This window comes from the organism of the source record quoted next, unplaced genomic scaffold (assembly GCF_019419815.1).
Source record: "Pyrus x bretschneideri cultivar Hongxiangsu unplaced genomic scaffold, Pyrus_bretschneideri_v1 Contig3, whole genome shotgun sequence".
Taxonomy (NCBI): Eukaryota; Viridiplantae; Streptophyta; class Magnoliopsida; order Rosales; family Rosaceae; genus Pyrus; species Pyrus x bretschneideri.
This window is the reverse complement of record NW_025999612.1, coordinates 9,003,959-9,024,460: the sequence shown is the minus strand read 5'-3', so window position 1 is coordinate 9,024,460 and position 20,502 is coordinate 9,003,959. Positions and strand designations below refer to the sequence as shown.

General features: G+C 38.5%; 4 protein-coding genes across 5 annotated transcripts; 3 read left to right on the top strand and 1 right to left on the bottom strand.

Annotated features, from left to right (window-relative positions):
* The first annotated feature begins 520 nt into the window (after positions 1 to 520).
* On the top strand, positions 521 to 2,624 carry LOC103926765 (leucine-rich repeat receptor-like serine/threonine/tyrosine-protein kinase SOBIR1). Its single transcript, XM_009335634.3, has one exon. It carries the CDS (start codon positions 596 to 598, stop codon positions 2,483 to 2,485), a length of 1,890 nt encoding a protein of 629 aa, XP_009333909.1. The 5' UTR covers positions 521 to 595; the 3' UTR covers positions 2,486 to 2,624.
* A 113-nt stretch (positions 2,625 to 2,737) lies between these two features.
* Positions 2,738 to 4,833, bottom strand: LOC103926763 (protein MHF2 homolog). 2 transcript variants are annotated; one of them, XM_009335633.3, is made up of 7 exons: positions 4,681 to 4,833; positions 4,551 to 4,599; positions 4,415 to 4,455; positions 4,239 to 4,278; positions 4,076 to 4,129; positions 3,873 to 3,977; positions 2,738 to 3,151 (listed from the first exon to the last, which is right to left on the bottom strand). In XM_009335633.3, the coding sequence occupies exons 1-6, from the start codon at positions 4,702 to 4,704 to the stop codon at positions 3,874 to 3,876; spliced, it is 312 nt and encodes a 103-aa protein (XP_009333908.1). In that variant the 5' UTR covers positions 4,705 to 4,833; the 3' UTR covers positions 2,738 to 3,151; position 3,873. The 2 variants fall into 2 exon arrangements, with proteins under 2 accessions (XP_009333908.1, XP_009333907.1); XM_009335632.3 differs by having other exon boundaries at positions 2,738 to 2,996.
* Positions 4,834 to 5,387: 554 nt separating this feature from the next.
* On the top strand, positions 5,388 to 6,197 carry LOC103926798. The gene has a single exon (XM_009335677.2). It carries the CDS (start codon positions 5,565 to 5,567, stop codon positions 5,982 to 5,984), a length of 420 nt encoding a protein of 139 aa, XP_009333952.1. The 5' UTR covers positions 5,388 to 5,564; the 3' UTR covers positions 5,985 to 6,197.
* Positions 6,198 to 14,425: 8,228 nt separating this feature from the next.
* On the top strand, positions 14,426 to 16,329 carry PL (probable pectate lyase 18). The gene is made up of 4 exons (NM_001302329.1): positions 14,426 to 14,562; positions 14,814 to 15,560; positions 15,868 to 16,006; positions 16,108 to 16,329. The coding sequence occupies exons 1-4, from the start codon at positions 14,426 to 14,428 to the stop codon at positions 16,327 to 16,329; spliced, it is 1,245 nt and encodes a 414-aa protein (NP_001289258.1).
* Positions 16,330 to 20,502: the final 4,173 nt, after the last annotated feature.

The window sequence follows — 20,502 nt, the reverse complement described above, 5'->3', positions numbered from 1 at the left end:
ACGAATGCTCTTCTGCATCGTCTGCTATCTACTGGGAAGAAGAATATATATACTTAGGTGGAGTGCATAAGTTATTTAATAATAAAATTTATATGATGTGTATTCAACAATATACGAAGTGCTAATAAAAAAAAAAATTCAAAGAGTAGTGTTATCCAGCACTCCTTTTTACCTCTCACACACACACATTGATGATTTTCGTCATTTGATATTCTTCAACTCATTCGATCCGACAATCAAAAATTAAAATGAGCGTGTAAAAGATAAAATAAGATATGCGAATAACATCGCCTATTGTTAAAAAAAAACAAAAAAGGAACTTTACAAACTTGGATTATGGGAAAAAGGGGGTGGACTCACTGGAAAAGTGAGAACCAATTAAAAACGGCATTAACGAGATAATTTAATTGATATTATTTAGTCAAAGTAAACTTGTCTGATTGGAGATTTGAATCTACCGCGAATGAGGGCTCCACATTCCGTCCATTATTCCACACCCTCCTTCTATAAAATACAAAACTAATAACCGAGCCAACCAACAAGTATGAACTGGTCCTAGTTCAAAGTCCAAAAACACACAAATTTCCAGCCACAAATGGCAGCCATATCCGGCACCACCGCCCAGCTCAGCCTCCTCACCTTCCTCTCCCTCCTCCTCCTTATCCACGCGAGACTCAATCTCGACCCTTCCGACCTCCAAGCCCTCACCACCATCCAAAAAACCCTGGGCTTCCAATTCCATATCAATCAACCAGCTCCATGCAACACTCCCGGTGTCTTCTGCGAGCGCAGGCTCTCGGACAACAACACCTACGTCCTCCGAATCACCCGGCTCGTCTTCAAATCACACCGCCTCAACGGCTTTCTGAGCCCGGCAATAGGGCGACTCTCCGAGCTCAAAGAGATCTCTCTTGGTCACAACAAACTCGTTGACCAAATCCCATCTCAAATCGTTGACTGCCGAAAGCTTGAGATTCTCAACCTCGGAGACAACCAGTTTTCCGGGGAAGTTCCTGCCGCGCTGTCTAACCTCATTCGCCTTCGAACCCTCGACCTTTCGTCCAACAAGTTGTCCGGGAATTTGAGCTTCCTCAAGCATTTTCCCAACCTGGAAAGCCTTTCCATTGCTGACAATTTCTTCACCGGGAAAATCCCAGCTACCATTCGTTCCTTTCGCAATCTTCGGTCTTTCAACTTCGCTGGAAACGAATTCCTCGAAGGCTCGGTGCCAACGATGAAAGGGGTCGAGATTTCAGCAACTGATGTGCCAAAACGTTACATTTTGGCTGAGAATTCAACCACAAAACACAACTCCACAGGTTCTGGTAATGCTCAAGCTCCATCTAACGCTCTTGCTCCGGGTCCATCTGCAACAAAAAAGCACAAGAAGAGTACCAAGAAGAAGGTAGGAGGGTGGCTGCTCGGGTTTTTAGCCGGAGCACTGGCCGGATGTGTATCCGGATTCATCTTTTCTCTGCTGTTCAAGCTGCTCTTGGCCGTGGTAAAAGGTGGCGGCAAAGATGGCGGTCCTGCGATTTTCAGTTCTCTGATCAAGAGGAAAGAGGACTTGGCTTTCCTGGAAAAAGATGATGGCCTGGTTAATTTGGAACTCATAGGAAGGGGTGGATGTGGAGAGGTTTATAAAGCCGAGTTGCCGGGAAGCAACGGCAAAATGATTGCAATAAAGAAGATAGTTCAACCCCCAAAAGATGCCGATGAACTGACCGCTGACGAGGAAAGTAAGCTTATGAACAAGAAGATGCGTCAAATCCGATCCGAGATCAACACCGTGAGCAAAATTAGGCACCGGAATCTTATTCCTCTGCTAGCCCACGTGTCTCGACCGGATTGTCATTACCTGGTCTATGAGTTCATGAAGAACGGGAGCTTGCAAGACATGTTGAATCAAGTTGCGGCAGGAACACGGGAGTTGGATTGGCTTACACGGCATAAGATTGCTCTCGGAGTGGCTTCAGGGCTTGAATACCTTCACATGGACAACACCCCTCACATCATTCACAGAGACCTCAAGCCCGCAAACGTCCTGCTGGATGACGATATGGAAGCTCGGATTGCAGATTTCGGGCTTGCAAAAGCAATGCCGGACGCTCACACTCACATTTCAACTTCGAATGTGGCAGGAACTGTTGGCTATATAGCACCAGAATACCATCAGACATTCAAGTTCACTGACAGGTGTGATATATACAGTTTCGGGGTGGTGTTGGGGGTTCTGGTGATGGGAAAGCTTCCATCCGATGAGTTTTTCCAAAACACGAATGAGATGAGTCTGGTTAAGTGGATGAGGAACGTCATGACTTCGGAGAACCCTAGGCAGGCAATCGACCCGAAACTGTTGGGAAATGGATATGAGGAGCAAATGCTCCTGGTTCTCAAGATTGCTTGCTTTTGCACTCTGGATAACCCGAAAGAGAGGCCTAACAGTAAGGACGTTAGGTGTATGCTGTCTCAAATCAAGCACTAGGTATCCAACTATATGTCTCATGTTTGTTATCAATGGGAATCCTACTAGATTAATTGTATCTCATATGTATTCTCAATGAAAGTGATGATGTAAAATAGCACGACGAATAAGAAAATATTGTGTTCCCCTTCAAACGATATTCCGACATTGTTTAAAGTTCTACCCCTGCCTATCTTCCACAGAGCTCATCTGTACCTATCCCGTCTCCGGTCACCTAGCAGAGCTAGTTAAGTGAGTGAAATAAGAGAGGAATGAGGGGCAATTTGTCGTTTAGACTTATACTAATTCAACGAAGATTTACAGTACACCAAAGATCATGCATATCCTAAACTCCCACTCCCAAGATTTCCAGCAGAAATTCAAGGATTCTAGCTTAAAAATTACAAAGTGAGTTCATAGCAGCAAACAAACATCTAATACGAGGTTTGGTTCCAAAGAAACAACATTATTGTCAATGCCTCCGAGAATATTACCGTCCATACTCTTGTTTTAGTTCACCAAATTTTGGAACCTGAAGCAAAACGCAGGCAGTCAAATTATCAATAGACATGCTTCCTCAGATTCATGCTTCAAAACAAAACAGAACTTCCACTAAGAAAATAAAAGTCCGTCTAAGTGCGCTCCATAGAAATGAAGGTCCCATGTAAAGGCATTCCATCACCATCCCTATAGAAAAGAAAAGTATTTTTTAGAAAGCAACTAATCAACTTCCCCACATTAGGGTTTTTTCATTGCCTTGTTCATTTTCAGCCTTTTCTTTTGGATCCTTATCTCATTTCTCCGTCATAAGAAAAGTATTCTAATCAGCATGGATATCACTATCTACAGGTTTACCTTAATATGAACAAAAACCAAATACAAAATTCTTGAGTTCACCATATGGTGATTGGTGCCAGAGACAATTGAATACAAAACATAAAACTCCAATTTCAAAGGCAAAGTATATAACTCCGGTCACTTGAGCAAGGAAAACATGTTTTTATGTACCATGGACAAAAGAACAATTAATTTAAGCAGAGTGAATTTCAACAGGTATAAAATCCACTTGCCCTGTTAATATCTATAAATTTTTTACATGGACAGTAAGAAAATCAAATGGAAATTTCTTGGGTTCGACATGTGAATCATACGGTAGCAGAGAAACATAAACCTAAATATCAAGACTTCAGTTTATGTGGGAACTACTTTAAAGCTGATGTGAGGGCCGCCTTTGGGTCAAGCGTATGAATGCTGTCTTATCTCAAGTTACACCACTTATCAAAGTCCATTAATTTCCAATAATGCATCCATATTGTAAGGGATTCAAATGGAATTATAAAGCATAAGAAAACCAAAAGAAAAGTAGCAAAACAAATAAAAAAAATAAGATTAGGGTCCTCATGGATACCTCAAAAATCCAAAAGCAACTGTGGGAGAACCCGCTCCAAGTGAGTTGGTTCAATTTTACTCACGCCCTCCGCTTCGGCAATTGTAGCAGCACGCTGCACAGCCTCTGCCACAACACAAAATGCTTCTCAAAATGTCACAATAAACGCACAAAACTTCTGACCACATTCAATCTCAACTAAGCCACCAAAAGTTTGTGTGAACCTGTGGTAAAATTCCGGAGAAGTTCACAGCTCAATTTTAAGGCATTTCCATTGGCTGCATAACAATCGCGGAACAAAGTAAGCATCAACGATAAAAAACCACATTACATACAAACAAATAAAAAATCCCATATAAATAGTGAAACCTATAATGTGATTAAAACCTGATGTGGGGCGATTCTTCTTCGATGTTCCAGCTCCGGTCTGCACAAAACAAAGTTTGATGTCAGTGAATCCCAAAATTAGGGTTTCTACAGCAGAAATCTAATCTTCCTTGCCCTAAATTACTTCCACATTTAACAGCAATCAATTTACGAAAATGTGGAAGAACAATTAGTACCTCGCCGTCCAACGCATCGGCGCCTTCGATCATTTGACGCTCTGGAAATGGAAACAGAAATGGACAAGTCATATGAGAAAGAAGAAGTTAGAAATTGACGGAGCAGAAGGAACAAAAATTGGCGGGGAATTCAAACCGATAGCTCTTCTGGACCAGACGATCTTGAAAATCGCGTGAATTAGATCCTGAAAAATGCAAATCAAAATGTTAGGAAGCGAAATCGAACGTTTCTGAGTGCGAATTGGGATGAGAAATTAGGGTTTTACAGGCTCAAATGTGGGTTCCTCCATGGGAGAGAATCAGGCGCTCTTTCTTCTCTTGTGCTTTTTTTTTTTTTTTTGTTCCGAGTTGCTGGCGCTCTTTTTAACTTGAAGGGGACGGCGTCGTTTATAGTCAAAAGAAATTCTTTGAGCAATAACCCTGAACTAAGCACCTTCTTTGGATTTGAGTCGGATCATTGAATTTATCACAATTTTTTTGTTAAATTTTTATCGCTCAAATAAATAAATATAATTTGTAATTTAATACTAGAGATCACAAATCTAATGTGAGATAAAACATTGGTACGTTTCAAAAGACTATGATCCAACAAATAAATTAAAACAAATTTGTTCCAAAAAAAATCCTAAGGGACAAATCCAATACTAAGACGGCTCCTCAAGTAAGAAAATCAAACCAAAATTTGGTACACCGACCTAACTGGATTGGTAGATTTCAATCACTTTTTGGTTTCGATTCAAAAATTCCACCTGTGGCCAAAGCATCTTAGTCAGATTGACTAGTGTAAATGTACTTTCTATGCAACAAGTTTGAATTTTCCTTGGTATGTATATTAGTTTCAAACAGAATATCAAGTGCCAAAAAAGAGTGAATAAAAAAACCAGGGGTCAAATTGGAATATGGCACTAAGTTTGGGGATATTGTAAAACATTACTCAACATTCTGTTCACCAAACGACGTCGTCGCGTCTTTCTTGTTCTAGCGACTCGCTGCCCGTGTGGTCGCGATTCTCCACTTCGAAATGAAACCCTTTTCGGCATAATAAAAAACGCCATAGCAAATCCAGCTTTTCAAATCCTCCCAACGGTGAGTCACTCCGCGACGGAGCAGTTTCTGATCCGTCAATTTCACCGCCTCTCTCCGCCCCGAGATGGCGAGCTTTGTTCACAAACTCGCCAAAAACGCACCGTCTCTGAGAACAGCGGTGTCCCTCAGAACCCATCTCTTCCCCAAACCCACACCCTCTCTTATTTCCCACCGCAGCCATCTAGGCTCGCCCAAATCCGATTGCGCAGAAGACCCAGTTCCTCAATTTGGTCGCACAAGCTTCCACAATGCTGAATCTCCCAACTCCTTTCCCATCTTCCCCAATTTCCCATTTGGGTTTTGCTTAAATCCGATTTCCCCAGCTGGGTTGGAGCGGTTGGGTGTTTTCGAGGCGGTCGAGGTGGAGTCCGAAGATGCAAGGACGATTTGGGCTGACAGTGTGAAGAAGAAGAGGAAGAAGAAGATGAACAAGCATAAGTTAAAGAAGCTCAGGAAGAGTCTTCGCCGCAAGTCCAGAGCTTGATGTGGTAGTGAGGAGGTTTAGGCTTAGATTTTTGTGAAATCTCAGTTAGGGTTCTACATTTAGAAGTTATTATGCATTGCCTGGGAAATTTGAATGGAATGATCAGCTTGTTTTGCATAAATTATAGAATGTGAGCATTGTTGAGTTTAGAATAAGATTCATTACACTTTTGGATTAACGATTTCATTTTACTAATCAAATTTTCTTCCTTTATTTTGGTTTGCATAAATGTTGATAACGTGTAGTTAATCATGTTAATGTATAATGCTCATGTTAGTATGGTTGAAGAATAGCATTGTCGTGCATTAACGATAAGAATGCATGCTTCTTCACAGATGATTATGTATATGGCTTATATGTGCTAATTTTCAAGTTTCAGTTTCGGTGTTACCTAATTTGTCAATAAGTTCTAATTTCATACTCTCTTACTTGCAGTGTAGTCATCATAAGGTTACATGAAAGATAACCTTGCTGATAGAACACGTGCATTTGACTTCTCTCTCTGTTATTATCCAAATCTCCCACCAGGTTTCTTGATTTTTTTTCTTTGTTGTTCATCTTTCTGAACTTTGATATACAGCATTTAATGATTGTTTGAGATGCAAGTTATACTTTGAAACCAGTTTTGTGGATTTATACTATGAGATCATTAGAAAGTCCCACAACTGTTAATGCGTGCATTTCTCTCAGGTTTTGTTCATTCCTAGGTTGGTACATTACGATAGGTACCTACACATAGATACCTAGACTACACTTACATCTTATGACATGAATGTGCATCATTTTGGATTATGTGCTTGAGGTTAAGATTACTTCCGTTGATAGCATATTAGACTTTCTTACACTTATAAGCTATATTTAGTGGCCCAAAGCTAGCATTCATGTTGGTTTCCCTACTGTATCCTTCTTTAGTGGTCCTTTTGGTGCTTTCTGGTTTTGCTGAATTGGTTTTTTGACACTCATATATTAGTCAAACATTAATGCACTTATCAATGTGCTTGGGGTTGGGAGCCTTATGTCTACTAACAGTTCAACAGAACATTGCATTTAATAGAAGTTCCACTGAGTCCCCTGTGGTATGAGAGAAAGGAAATGGGTTTGTATATTTTCCCTCTTGAGACGATATAAACTCTAAGAGTATGAGGGGAAGTAAGATGCTTTGTGCTTTGTGCTGCCCTGATACAGGCTGGGCTAAATGCTTGACTTCATGGCACGGTTGTGCTTTGGAATTGTTCCATAGTTCAATACAGCACATAATATTAGAGACACGTTTGATTTGTTTGGAGGTCTTCTTGTATGATAGTGTATCTTTCTTGGCTTTAAAGTTGTATTCTCGCCCATCTACATCCCATCTGCCATCATAACAGTTAACATCATAACATCCTGTTATTCTATTTGGTTTGGCAGTTAGCTTGGTTGGATGGTGCTCCCAGATGATAAACTGTCAACTAGATGGGCAAATATCCTTGCCATTTTCCTAAAATGGTGGGATTTATTGTTTAGTGTAGGAGCTAGTGATAGGTGCTGTGCAATGAGACAACTACAAAAATGGGGATTTCAAAATTCGAAGTTGTTATCCCTTGATCAAGTAGTTGAGCAGGAAAGCTGAATGTGTATTACCTTGTATAACCGGTGAATCAAATATATTTTGCTTGTTATTATTGAGTTATCCTCCCTAGCTTGGTTGCAGATACAGTGAGCACCCCACCCCCAAAAAAACACCAAAAAAAAAAAAAACCTCACCAAAAAACAAGTGCACTACCTGTGTGTGTTTGATTTCGTTGTTTTTAGGAGATGTCTACTTAGTTCATGTTTGAGATCTTCCCAAATTTTGCGGAGCTTCTTTCTGGTGTGTTTCTGATCATCTTCCTTTTTGACAACTCATGCTTCGCTCATGGCTATATCTTTTTGTTGTTGGTTTTAGTAGTAGCTAGCCTTATGTCCTCATTTTGGGTCCTAGGTAATTCATGGTTGAGTATTTATTTACTTACTCAGGTTATCTTGCTTATCTTTTAGACTCAGTTTAGTTGCATTTGAAATTGAAGTGAGTTTGGTTGATATTTATGTTCATAATTTTTTTTTATAAAGTATATGTTTAGGAGAACAGAGATGTATTGCAATTAGAACTATAAGAATGTGTAGTTTGTTAGTTAGTTTTGGCCTCGTTTGGTTTAGAGGATTGGAATATAGAAGTTACTATTTTCAAGGTATGTTGAAGGAAGTCAAAAAGAGAACTTATCAATTTCAATCCTCTCCGAAATGGTAGGATTAGACCGAAGAAGTTTCCTTCGTTCTTAATCCCCTTGTAATCCTAGCAAATGAGAATTCATTCTCACCTACCGTCAAGGAAGTCAAAAAGAGAACTTATCAATTCCAATCCTCTCCGAAATGGTAGGATTAGACGGAAGAAGTTTCCTTCGTTCTTAATCCCCTTGTAAGCCTATCAAATGAGAATTCATTCTCACCTACGTTCAATATGCCGTGAATTTAGATGGTTATTTGTTTCATTCCAATCCTAGACACCAAACGAAATCATAGGATACTATTTACTTTTACTAAATTCAAGAATTGGTTCTTTAGATTTTGGTTCTGAATTGGGTATTTTGAATCTTTGATGCATGGAGAAATATAGATAATGTTCGAACATATAGGCCTTCATGAAGCCCATTCCAATCTGGTCTACCGGCATAATTTTTGCTTTTGTTGGTGTTCAAACTTCAAAACACCTAGACCTATCCAATTTGGGAAGGGGAAAAGAAAGAAAAAAAGGGGGAAAAAAAGTAGATGTATAAGATGGTGCTATCCACACGTCCATTTTTATTTCTCACACACCCATCCTAATTTTTGACCGTCAGATTGAATGAGTTGAAGAAGATCAATCGACAAAAATTAACAATGTTGTATGGAAGGTAAAAATGGGTGTGTAAATAGCACTACCTGCATAAGAAACACCCAAAAAGTGAACAAAACTAGAGAGGATTAGCATTGCTGGTAATGATTTGAACATGTGGAGGTTTTGACATTTGATTGATTCATGCCCTATTGATTAAAGTGAGTGGTAATTATGCCTCAGTTAAGTAGCTAACAAGACATTGGTTTGATATGACTAGGTCTAGCAACTGGACACTTAAACATTATAGTTTTGAGACTTTGTCACGTGACTTTATATGATTATGTGATATATTTCACAAAACTTTCTCTCCCTCCCTCACTAGAATTCTGATAATCGAAACTTATGTTGAGAACTCAAGAGAAGGTCATAGCGAGACGAGCCGTTCATCATTATAATAGGTGCCAAGTGAAAGTGCAATGATGTATGCCTATCATTGATATGTGATTCATAACATCTGACTATCGATTCACTCATAGGGGAAATGAAGAGTAGGAAACTTGATGTCCTTTGTAGCCGTTTATCATTATGATAGGTGTCAAAGTGGAAGTGCAATGATGCATGCCTATCATTGATATGTGATTTATAACATGACTACCGATTCACTCATGGCGGAAAAAAGAGTAGGAAACTCGCTATCCTTTCTGTAGCCGTTTATCGTTGCGATAGGTGTCAAGTGGAAGTGCAATGATGTATGCCTATCATTGATATATGATTCATAACATCTGACTACTGATTCACTCATGGCGAAAAAGATGAGTAGGAAACTCACCATCCTTTTTGACGCCGTTTATCATTACGATAGTTGTCAGATGAAAGTGCATTGACATATGCCTATCATTGGTATATGATTCATAACATCTGACTACTGAATCACGCATGGCAGAAAAGAGTAGGAAACTTGCTCAGCCGTTTATCATTACGATGGGTGTCAAGTAGAAGTGCTAGATGTATGCCTATCATTGATATGTTATTCATAACATCTGAATGCCAATTCACTCACGCAGATGAGAGGAGTAGAAAACTCGTTATCCTTTCTATACCGGGAGGCATCCGCGGGAACTTTTTGTACATGAACCTTACATCCACCACTTGTTTTGAATTTATTAGTTGATAGGATTGCGTTTGATGAGTCAGGTACTGAACTGCTGGCTGAAGAAGCATTCATGTTATCTAGTTTGTAGGGTGGGAAGGTCCATCAAAGGCTCGTATCAAGGCTTACATCAAAGGCTTATATCAAGGCTTACATCAGGGCTTAAAATGGAAGCACCAAATAGCCCCCACATGAACATGGTAGGGTTCTGCCGTTTCCCTCTTCTGTCAAACCAATGGTTTAAAGTACTCGTAATTAGATCAACATCTCTAATAATTGGTATGGTTTCTCTAATTAACCTAGATTAATGAATTTGCTTGGTGATTAGTGGCCATGTTGGTCCCTCTTTATCCCATCCTCACCATCTTGTAAGATTTTTTGTAGGGAAAAGATTCTGCCCACTTCTTTTTATTTCTCGTCCGACGCCCTCCCGCTTCTTTATTCAATACAAGGTCGGAAACAAATATACGGAAATGGATTTAACTTTAGTGGTTAGTTTAATTAATAATATTTTATCTTCTAATTATCATCATTGATTAGTGTAGACAACTTATGACACACATAGCCGAATGTGAGTTAGTGCATGTCTACCAAGAGAAAAACATGATAGCAGATGTCATTGCCAATCGGAGCTATAATATGGATCTTAGGTACCATTATTTTGAGAATCCTTCTAATTGGATTAGAACTCGGTTATGATGGGAGTCTCTAAGACTCAAACCATCTGTAATAAGTCGAGCTAGTTTTTGGGGTAATCCCCTTATGTTAAAAATAAAAAAATAAAAAATCTAATCAAACTTACAAGTCTTCATGCAAATAAAATGTCGGTGGTGCATCCTAACAAAAAAGCCTATGTGCAAAATTTGACTTTTTAACTCGTAAAATTGGCATATTAAGAACAATTACGTAAACGATTATCAATTGTTAGACAGCATTTAATCTCAACGAACCACATACAAAGCTTTCATACTTGATGACTGGGGGAAACCCACAAATTAGGCAGCCAATTAGGGAGAATCGAACTCCAACAAAATTAAGAAGAAAATATTGCTTGATGTGAAGTTGGAAGCTCCCAGCATGTGCAGATCAAAGAAACCATTGGTTGAGAAAAATATGCCAAATGGCAGCTCTCACCTGATCGCCAAGTTTCAAATGCATGTGTCGGTTGCCATATAATTTTCACTCACATGCCTTTGCTCATGCTGAATTGTAATCTTCTTCGGATTTTTGTATCCGGAGTCGACGGATTCAGAGATTCGGACCTCATACGGTTCTCATTGACCCACCTCACGTAAATCAAGTGTCTGAATCTCTCTTTCTTTCTTTTCAACGTTCCAAGACTCCGTGTCTTTGGACTCCAAACATAAAGGTCCGGAGTGAATCTCCACTCGCTCATGCTTGCTATGCCTTTTATTTCTGTCACTTTCTCTTCTCATTTCCATTTTTATCGAGAGCAATTTATATAAAACAGATTTCTTATCATCTAGCAATTTAGTCTAATAATGTATTATAGTATAAAGAAAATTTTACACATAATAATATATTATTAAACTGAAACGTTCCACAGCACCTTTTTCCTTAAAAAAAGTTCGATCCGTCCCCACCCTTCACAATTAACGGCTACGATTCATGGAGACGACAGTCGTATCGTCGGTAGGGAATAAAATCGTTGCATGGCAGCCCGAGGGAGCAAATTGGACCGACACTATTGTTCTTTCAAACACGTGGCTTCTGAGACGGTTACCGATGTGCCATGTCAGCAGGTGGGCCACGTTTTTGAACAATTCCGGCGAAGTTTGCGGCTAAGAAATTTTAATGGAGAAAAATTGGGGGAAGGATGATATGTTGGGCCTACTTGGGGTTTAGGGGGTTTGATTTTGTGGGCACATGCATGTGCTTCTGTCACGAGTATTTTTAGGTCTAATTAATTGCTTGCTTGCTTGAATTAAATTCAGAAATAACAGATTTCATATGGTTGTCAAGAATTTTTGGCGTTGCTTGCTCTTGAATGCATCACAATTGTGTCACATTTTTAAGTGCCTTGTCCGATTATCAAATTGGAAAGTAAATAATAAAAAATATGATACGGTAAAACTATATGCGTTACAATTTTCTAATCATTTTCACCCGATCATTTGTCGAGTCTCTGAAGAAATGTAGTCGTTTTCCGAAATTGTTCCAGCTCATTTTAGGATCGCATAAGAATCGGTTCTAAGAATCGTATTTTGTTGATATAAATCAAGTCAGTTGGCTAGAGTAGTTCAAATCTTCATCTGTATATATTTGAGTAGTTTAGAATATCTTCGTGTAAAGAAAATGATTGCATCACTAAATTACAAAGAAAATGATCACATTACTTAATTATTCATATCATTTACGGAGGTAATACTTACACAAGATGTACTAATGCAAAAGCTTCACAATTATAGAATTCGTTATGAATTTCTTTTAAAATGACTGAAAATGTTTTTAATAAAAATATTTTTGAAACCAATCTTTAATAAAAAAATGCAAGTAAATTTTAGAAAAGCACCTAAAGTACTTCATAGAAGAAGCACATAACTGATGCTTTCAGTTATTTCAAGAGCACTTCCAAACGAGCTAATAGTATATTCTCGAGAGATAACGATTGTATAGGGATTATATTATTTGCATGAGATGTAGAAAATACTCAAAAGGGATGAAAAAAAACCCATCAAACTATATAAATATATATGAATCATTACTGAATCTTTGAATTTGTCACGCCTAGCTAGAGTACTAATTAGTCCTTAGTGTACCTAAAACATTGGTCTTCTTTTTATGTTCATCATGTCTGCTAGCTCGAAACTCATAGCATTTCGTTTTTAAAGCTAAAAATAATATATTCATAAAAATTAAAATTGAAAAGTAGTTTGTTCAAACCCATTGCATATAAGTCAATTTTAGGGGCCATAAAATCCGCCAAAAATATGCAAATAAAGTGGCAAGCATACTGCTAATTAACAATGTCTATATATTCTCCATTTTCACTTATTTTTTCCACCATATTTGGTTGTCTATGTCGGAGTACGATTCTCTCCTCTTCATATTCCTTCGGCTCCAGTTCCCTCCTCTTTCACCTTTCTCTTTTTCTTTCTCTCTTTATAAAGAAATCAACATCAAGTATTGACATGACTTAATCGTGACCGTTCAAATAATAAAGGATTGGAGGAGAAGGGATTGAAAGAGGGAGAAATTTGAAGAGGAGAAAATCCTACTCCGTCCATAGCTTGTGTCACTGTCAATGGCCACGTGAAATGTGACAATGATTTAATAATTCAAAAGAAAATGAAATGCATAAAGGTCTTACCTTAAATTGTGTATCGTCTCAAAGAGTAAAACCTACTCTACCAGCTTAAGTTGATGTTATGCGAAATAAATACAGCATGCAGCGGAGAAATTAATAACCAAAAGCAGGTGTTTTCAATACGCATAGCTGTGGTGGGGGTTCATATAGTCTTATGAGAAAAGCACAACTGTTTTACCAAAATTACCTTAAAGATTTGCAAATATAGACCCATAGAAGATCTAATGATCTATCAATTCTATGGTCAGTCCCTCTATTGTGTATGGGCCGCGCGTTGGTACATGCAAGACTCACATCTCATTGACGGTCATAACTTGTTAATAAGTAAATATGTGGGCGACTATGAACTGTTGAGACTTTGAACTCACATCTCTTCAGTTGTTAGAAACTACAAATGCTTGTGTTTGTGACTTTTTTTTATTTTTTTATTTTAATGAAGTCTAAGCTATCCCACACCCCGAATCGTGGTAGAACTAACTTATATAAAGTAGGGTCCGAAAAGACAAAAGGCAGTCCAACACACCTCTCACTACATTCAAATGGCACTCCTCCTCCCAAAGTTTTCAACCAGAAAATCTTTCATGTTTTTATTAGTTTCGTGTCTCGAATCCAAAACAAGAGAGTGTTGGCGACTTTGAATTGTTGATGTTTGTAGGACTCTTATTTCATTAAATAGTCAAAAATTGCTCACGTTCACGTGGGTGACTTTAAAACGTTGATGCATCTGGAAATTATATTAGTTATGCATGCGCGTATACATCTAATGCTAGAAAAAACCCATTGACAAAAAGAAAAGAGTAACAACGAACATACCCTACTTCACCACTGAACATGAGTAGAAAACAGAAGAGCAGATAAGGTTAGTTTCTGTTAAAGGTATGTGATGACCTTTGTAGCATTATTCAAGGCTTGCTTAACGGCCAAAACTACCCAATTGGAATCCGTAAAGACCTGAAATCACGTAGCAGTTTGGGTCCCACATGTTTCATTTAATCATGCTAATTATCCGCCCCTTTAAAATCTCTTTATATATACTCCCCCTCCCTCCCTTCTTTCCACTCACAAACACACTTCCTCTCTCTCTACCTTCTCTCTCTTTGCTTGCCTCAGTGCCTTGCACATTCAAAAAAATGCCAAAAATGGCAAGGCCCTCCTCAGGCCCCTCACTTCTCTCTCTCCTCCTCCTCTCTCTCCTCTTCCCAACCCTCATTTCCTCCAGGCCACTTCATCTCCAAGACCCTGAATTGGTAGTACAAGAGGTACAAAGGTAAGGCTCCACAATTAATTATTTTGTGTTTGTTCTAGAAGTAAGCCTTATACATATCGAAAAATGTTAGCTTGTCGGATTGTGAATTACCACTGACCTTTTCCAATGTGCATCCCAGGTTCACAGTCTGACAATGTATGTTTGATACAAGAATAATTTACGAAATATATTCCCTAGATTTATATTCTGTCAACATAAGTAAGATAAGAGAATGTTACTCATTAGAATGTGTCACATTTTTGTGGTTGCAGGAATATTAGCGACTCAGTGTCTAGGAGGAACTTGGGCTACTTGTCATGCGGGACGGGCAACCCTATCGACGACTGCTGGCGGTGCGACCCGAACTGGGAGAAGAACAGGCAGAGCCTAGCAGATTGTGCGATAGGGTTCGGAAAGAACGCCATAGGTGGAAGAGACGGGAAGATTTACGTGGTCACAGATTCCGGCGACGACGACCCTGTGAACCCCAAGCCAGGAACCCTACGACACGCCGTCATCCAAGAGGAGCCATTATGGATCATTTTCCAGCGCGACATGACCATCCAGCTGAAGGAGGAGCTGATCATGAACTCCTTCAAGACAATCGACGGCCGGGGAGCGTCCGTACACATTGCCGGTGGGCCATGCATCACCATCCAGTTCGTGACCAACATTATTATCCACGGACTGCACATACACGATTGCAAGCAGGGTGGGAACGCTATGGTGAGGAGCTCCCCCAGTCACTTCGGGTGGAGGACCGTATCGGACGGCGACGGCGTGTCGATCTTCGGTGGGAGCCACGTGTGGGTGGACCATTGCTCGTTGTCCAACTGCAAAGATGGGTTGGTTGATGCGATTTATGGGTCCACTGCGATAACGATTTCGAACAATTACATGACGCACCATGATAAGGTGATGCTTTTGGGGCATAGCGATTCGTATACCAAGGACAAGAACATGCAAATCACCATTGCGTTCAATCACTTTGGAGAAGGCTTGGTCCAAAGAATGCCAAGGTAATTACAAAAAGTAAAATTTAATTAGTGGGAGATTAATTTTTTAAATTAATTTGCATAAAGTAGATAGGTTGGTGGTCCATGGCTTTCATGCTTTTAAAATTTTTACTTCATCCTTAATTAGTATTAGTCTTGCTGGCCGCTGATAATGTTAGTAAAAACAGTAAAAGAATAAATTGTTTGTTGTACATTAACAACTGGGCGCAAAAGTCTTCTTCTAAAAAACGGTGATTTAAGTGCTTTTGATTATGACATAGAGCTTCGAGGATTGTTTGTGAATAATTAACCTTTTGATTTACATTTGCAGATGTAGGCATGGATATTTCCATGTGGTGAACAATGACTACACCCATTGGGAGATGTATGCCATTGGTGGGAGTGCAGACCCTACAATCAATAGCCAAGGGAACAGATTTGCTGCACCAGATATCAGATCCAGCAAAGAGGTGAAAACCAATTATGCACATAAGAAAAATGTTACAATTTAATTTGAATTTTATAATTTGTGTTTAACTTGTAATTAATATGTTACAAACTTTGTACGCAGGTGACCAAACATGAGGATGCACCCGAAAGTGAATGGAAGAATTGGAACTGGAGGTCGGAAGGAGACTTGCTGCTCAACGGTGCGTTTTTTACGGCATCAGGTGCCGGAGCTTCCTCAAGCTACGCCAGGGCTTCGAGCTTGGGTGCGAAGCCATCTTCTCTAGTGGGTGCGATTACCACGGCTTCCGGCGCACTCAGTTGCCGGAAGGGCTCTCGTTGCTGATTGCATATCGAGCTTGTGGCCTATTGAAAACGACACTCCTAAAGTGATTAACTGAAGAACTATTCAACTTCAATTAGACATATTTAGGAGGGAAGTGAAAGGAAAACGACATTTCCTCCAAACAATATTTTCTACTTTGTCCCTTTTCTTTTTTACTGTTTTTAAGTCAATTTTCATGATGATTACAACCTCGCTTTGTTTCTCTAAGGCTGCATTAGGGTTTCTGTTCAAGAATCTTGATGACCTAAAAGAGAAGACAAGTGTTGAAGTGTTGACTATACTAAATTATCAATCTATTTCCTGATATTTGATAATTTTTTTCTTTGTGTTTTTCTCGCTGTTTGACCTTTAGTATTATGCTTTTTACATGTAAATCATAATATGAGATAGAGAAGGGTAACTCGTTAAAAACATGGAAGAACTAAAAACATCGAAAAAAACAAATCTGAGTACTTTCAAGTTGAATTTTTTTTTCTACTATATATGCATCGTGTATAGTAGACATGAGAATTCTTCATCATTGAGAGTCCTTAAATCTTCGATTCTTCGTCGCATATTTAGTTCTCAATTCATTCGCTGCGTGTAAATGCAAAAGCATACTATAATTTTCGTTCAAACTTTTGTACAATTTAGACCCAAAAGACAAAAAAAAAAGGCAGAACAACAGAATCCAATACTTGATTTTCTGTAAGGACAAACAATCTCCCAGAATTTTTGACCAAGAGATACAAATTGCACACCCAACAAGGCATATAGAGCAAAAGAAGATTACATGCCAAAAGTTAAAACAGAATGCCAACAAAGGAAAAAAAACCTAGCAAAACTGTCCCCCGACAAATAAAAAATTGGGTAGGGCATGGGTTTTGAATTTAAACATTGGGGACTCGATTAGGGCCACGACTACTGAAGGAGAAGACAAATGCAAACCCTAAAACTGGACCTCCTTTTGATGGAGCTACCTCAGCCGTCTGCTTTTAGAATAACAGTATTTTATTTGGGGCCTTATTTAGCTACAAGTTACGACCAACCACATCTTTGACAAAGTTGCCGAATTGAGGCACGCCACGTTTCCAAGCAAACACATGCAGCCACTGCAGAAGGCTACAAAAGTTATCCCTGTTCTTACTTAGCAGGTTGAAATTGACTACATGAGTACGTTCTCACATGGAAAAATGCATCTAGATGATAGCCTGCGGGTATCAGTTATATGATGCAGCTCTTAGGTTTGGAGAGCTCATTCAATGCATCGATTGCTTGTCTTCCCCGTATCAAATGTCGTTGTCTTATGTACGACAATTGTTGATTAATGAAAAAAACATTGAATTTAAAACTCTACGAAATTTCATATGTTGTCATTTCTCTATACAAAAGTTCAAATTCGTATAAAATCAACAAGTTGAAAGTTCAAAATGCGATACATCATGAGAAGTATAGAGACATTACATGTCTACAAGTGTGAGCAAGTGATAATTTTCCTATCACATTTAAGTTAACAATTCATAAGATTAAAGAAGTGTTTTGGATAATTTGTCTAATATCAGAGTATGTAGCTATGATTGATACGAAGTTTGAGGGAGTGAAGGGGACCAAAGAGGTTAAGCATTTTGAAGTGCATGCAATGAGGTAGCCATTTGGACCCAACCATCTGGCAGAAATTAGTGGAAAGAAACCTAATTGGAACACGACTAAGACCAATAAACTAGGTCCCCTTTTACCCCAAAACCACATGAGACTAGAGACGATTACAAGTTTGAACCAAAAAGCAAAACTTTCATTGGCATGAGCTTTACATACAGGGCAGGGCTCAGATGAGTATGGATGTTCAAAGAACGAGATGCTTGACGAAATGCCTTTAAGAATGAGACAAGGTAAGGAGCTAAGGGAAACTAAGGAAAGTGACAAGCATACTCCATCTTGCCAAAGGGAGAACTTCTTGAATCCGACAATAATGAAATTTGATTAGGAACTGAGAAGCCGTGCATTTTTGCCCTAATTAAGCAAGGGACGTGTCGCATCTATTAAAGTTAATTCATCATTTTTGTATTTATACACATGCTAAACTGAAGTCAGTTGTTAGAAATTGTAGTATCTTAGCTTAATCTCAAAGAGGGTGAAACTTCTCTCTACAAAATTAACGAAGCTTAAGTCGCACTGAAGAATTCAAAATATCATGATACTTATTTTATTGACAGCAATGTTATAATTGCTATTTGTACACAGTAAACCGACCTCTTTCCTTAACTTTCTATTTTAGCAACTGATATGGCTATGCCACTTCAATTAATAAATGTGGTATATTTGATTTTTCGTTGTATTCTTTTTTTTTTTTTTTTGGCAGTTATGCTTAAAATTACGCAACGTGAAGGAGAGAAAAGAATTGGGAAACAAAATGAAGCCAAGCCATCATGGACAGATCCAGTTGCCAGTTAGCCTAGCCCATTTTGGTGAGAATCAACCAGTTAAACGTGATTAGGCCCTTTGCCAAAGGCCATTTGATTGAAAACCCCATTTCTCGGCAGGGAGTGCAAAAACTGTGACAACGAACCCATGAGGTTAAAAAATAAATTAAAGGTTATGTCATATATATGGTATTCATACCGTTACTGACAGCAGAGGTGGAATCATGAAGGTACCAGGATGGTCTTACGCCGACATTTTTTCACGCAGAAAAGTCTAGTGTTATACTTATGATTTTCAAGGTTTTTTCTTAAACTTAGGACCCCAATTCGACATTTTTACTTTGATTTCTTTTATCGGTTTGATTGGAGGTTGGTGGCTCCTACAAAGTTAGGCAATCCTTTTTTTTTTTTTTGGACTTTGAGGAGAAGTCTGGTCTAGGGATCAGTGGAAGGAGAGAGAGGAAGAAATTCATAAAGGCTTAGGGTTTAGGTTTAAGGAAGAGGATGATGAAGACAACACCATACCAAACTCAAACGACGGTGGTCAGTTCCACACCACACGAGACACGGCAAAATAATTTTTGTAAGATCAGGAGAGCATTTCGTATTGAGACTTTTGTGTTCCTTTTAGGCTAAAATTCTGACTCCATTCTTGACTTACGAATTGGTGATAGCTAACAAAATATACCAACATGTTATTAATATAATATTAAAAATACAAGTAATGCGTCTGTCGTTTAATAAAGAATGTCGTTATACACAAAACTTTCTAAAATATGATAAGGGATTAAGTATAACATGACCTCAAATTGTTGTTCATATCTAAGTGCCTTTACCTAAATTCTATCCCAATGAAACCTAGATTTTAAATTTTACTACAAAATGCAACGTGGATTATATACAGCTCAAGTGCGTCTATCATCCCGTTCAGAAAGTTGCATGTGCTTTACTAATAATTTTTAAAAAAATGCGTCGATTTTTAAATGTCAAAAATACAATTTAAAATGATCATGTGCGAATCACACGCAACTTTTTAAAGTGTTGTTTATGCGTCGGTGTCGCATTGTTTCTAAGTTTGGCAAATCACTTATTGTTCGTGCAGCCGTCCATCATTATCGCATACAATTCCCATCCTCCTTGTTCCCTCCCTACCCAAGGAGCCATGCATGAGTCCTTTGCCTGCCACTCCACATTTAGCTCTGCAGGTTGCTTTCTTCCTCCCAACTTCTAAGAAAGTTGAAACACACCTCTGAAAAAATATGATCGTGTGATTCGTATTCCACTGCTCACGATATAATCAGAAATTAAGATTAAGATTAAGATTGATACCTTATTTTATATAATTCTAATTTTTCTAATGTTTTCCATCCTCATTGTGTCTAAAATAAACAAAAACCATTGTGTCTAAAATAAACAAAAACCAAACCTCATTCATGCCACATTGGGTTTGTTTGGTAGGCTGGTTATGATAGTTGTGACTAATTAAAATAGACTTGAGTGCGTTATCTAACCTGTTATTGTACATAGGTTACAAGTCCTGTCTTATAAACCTAACCAATCATTGCCGATCCAATCATATTCCTACAACTCAATTCCATCCATGGAACAAAACATGCCCTTCGATTTTTATATTCCTTTTTAGTAGGTTCGATGAAATATCTGATGTATCACCAAAATTTTTGTTTTTGAATAAAAGAAAACATGAACCACACAACATATTTTCAATATTAGATAAGATAAAAAGATAGAACAAAATATAAGTTGTTTTTGGTTT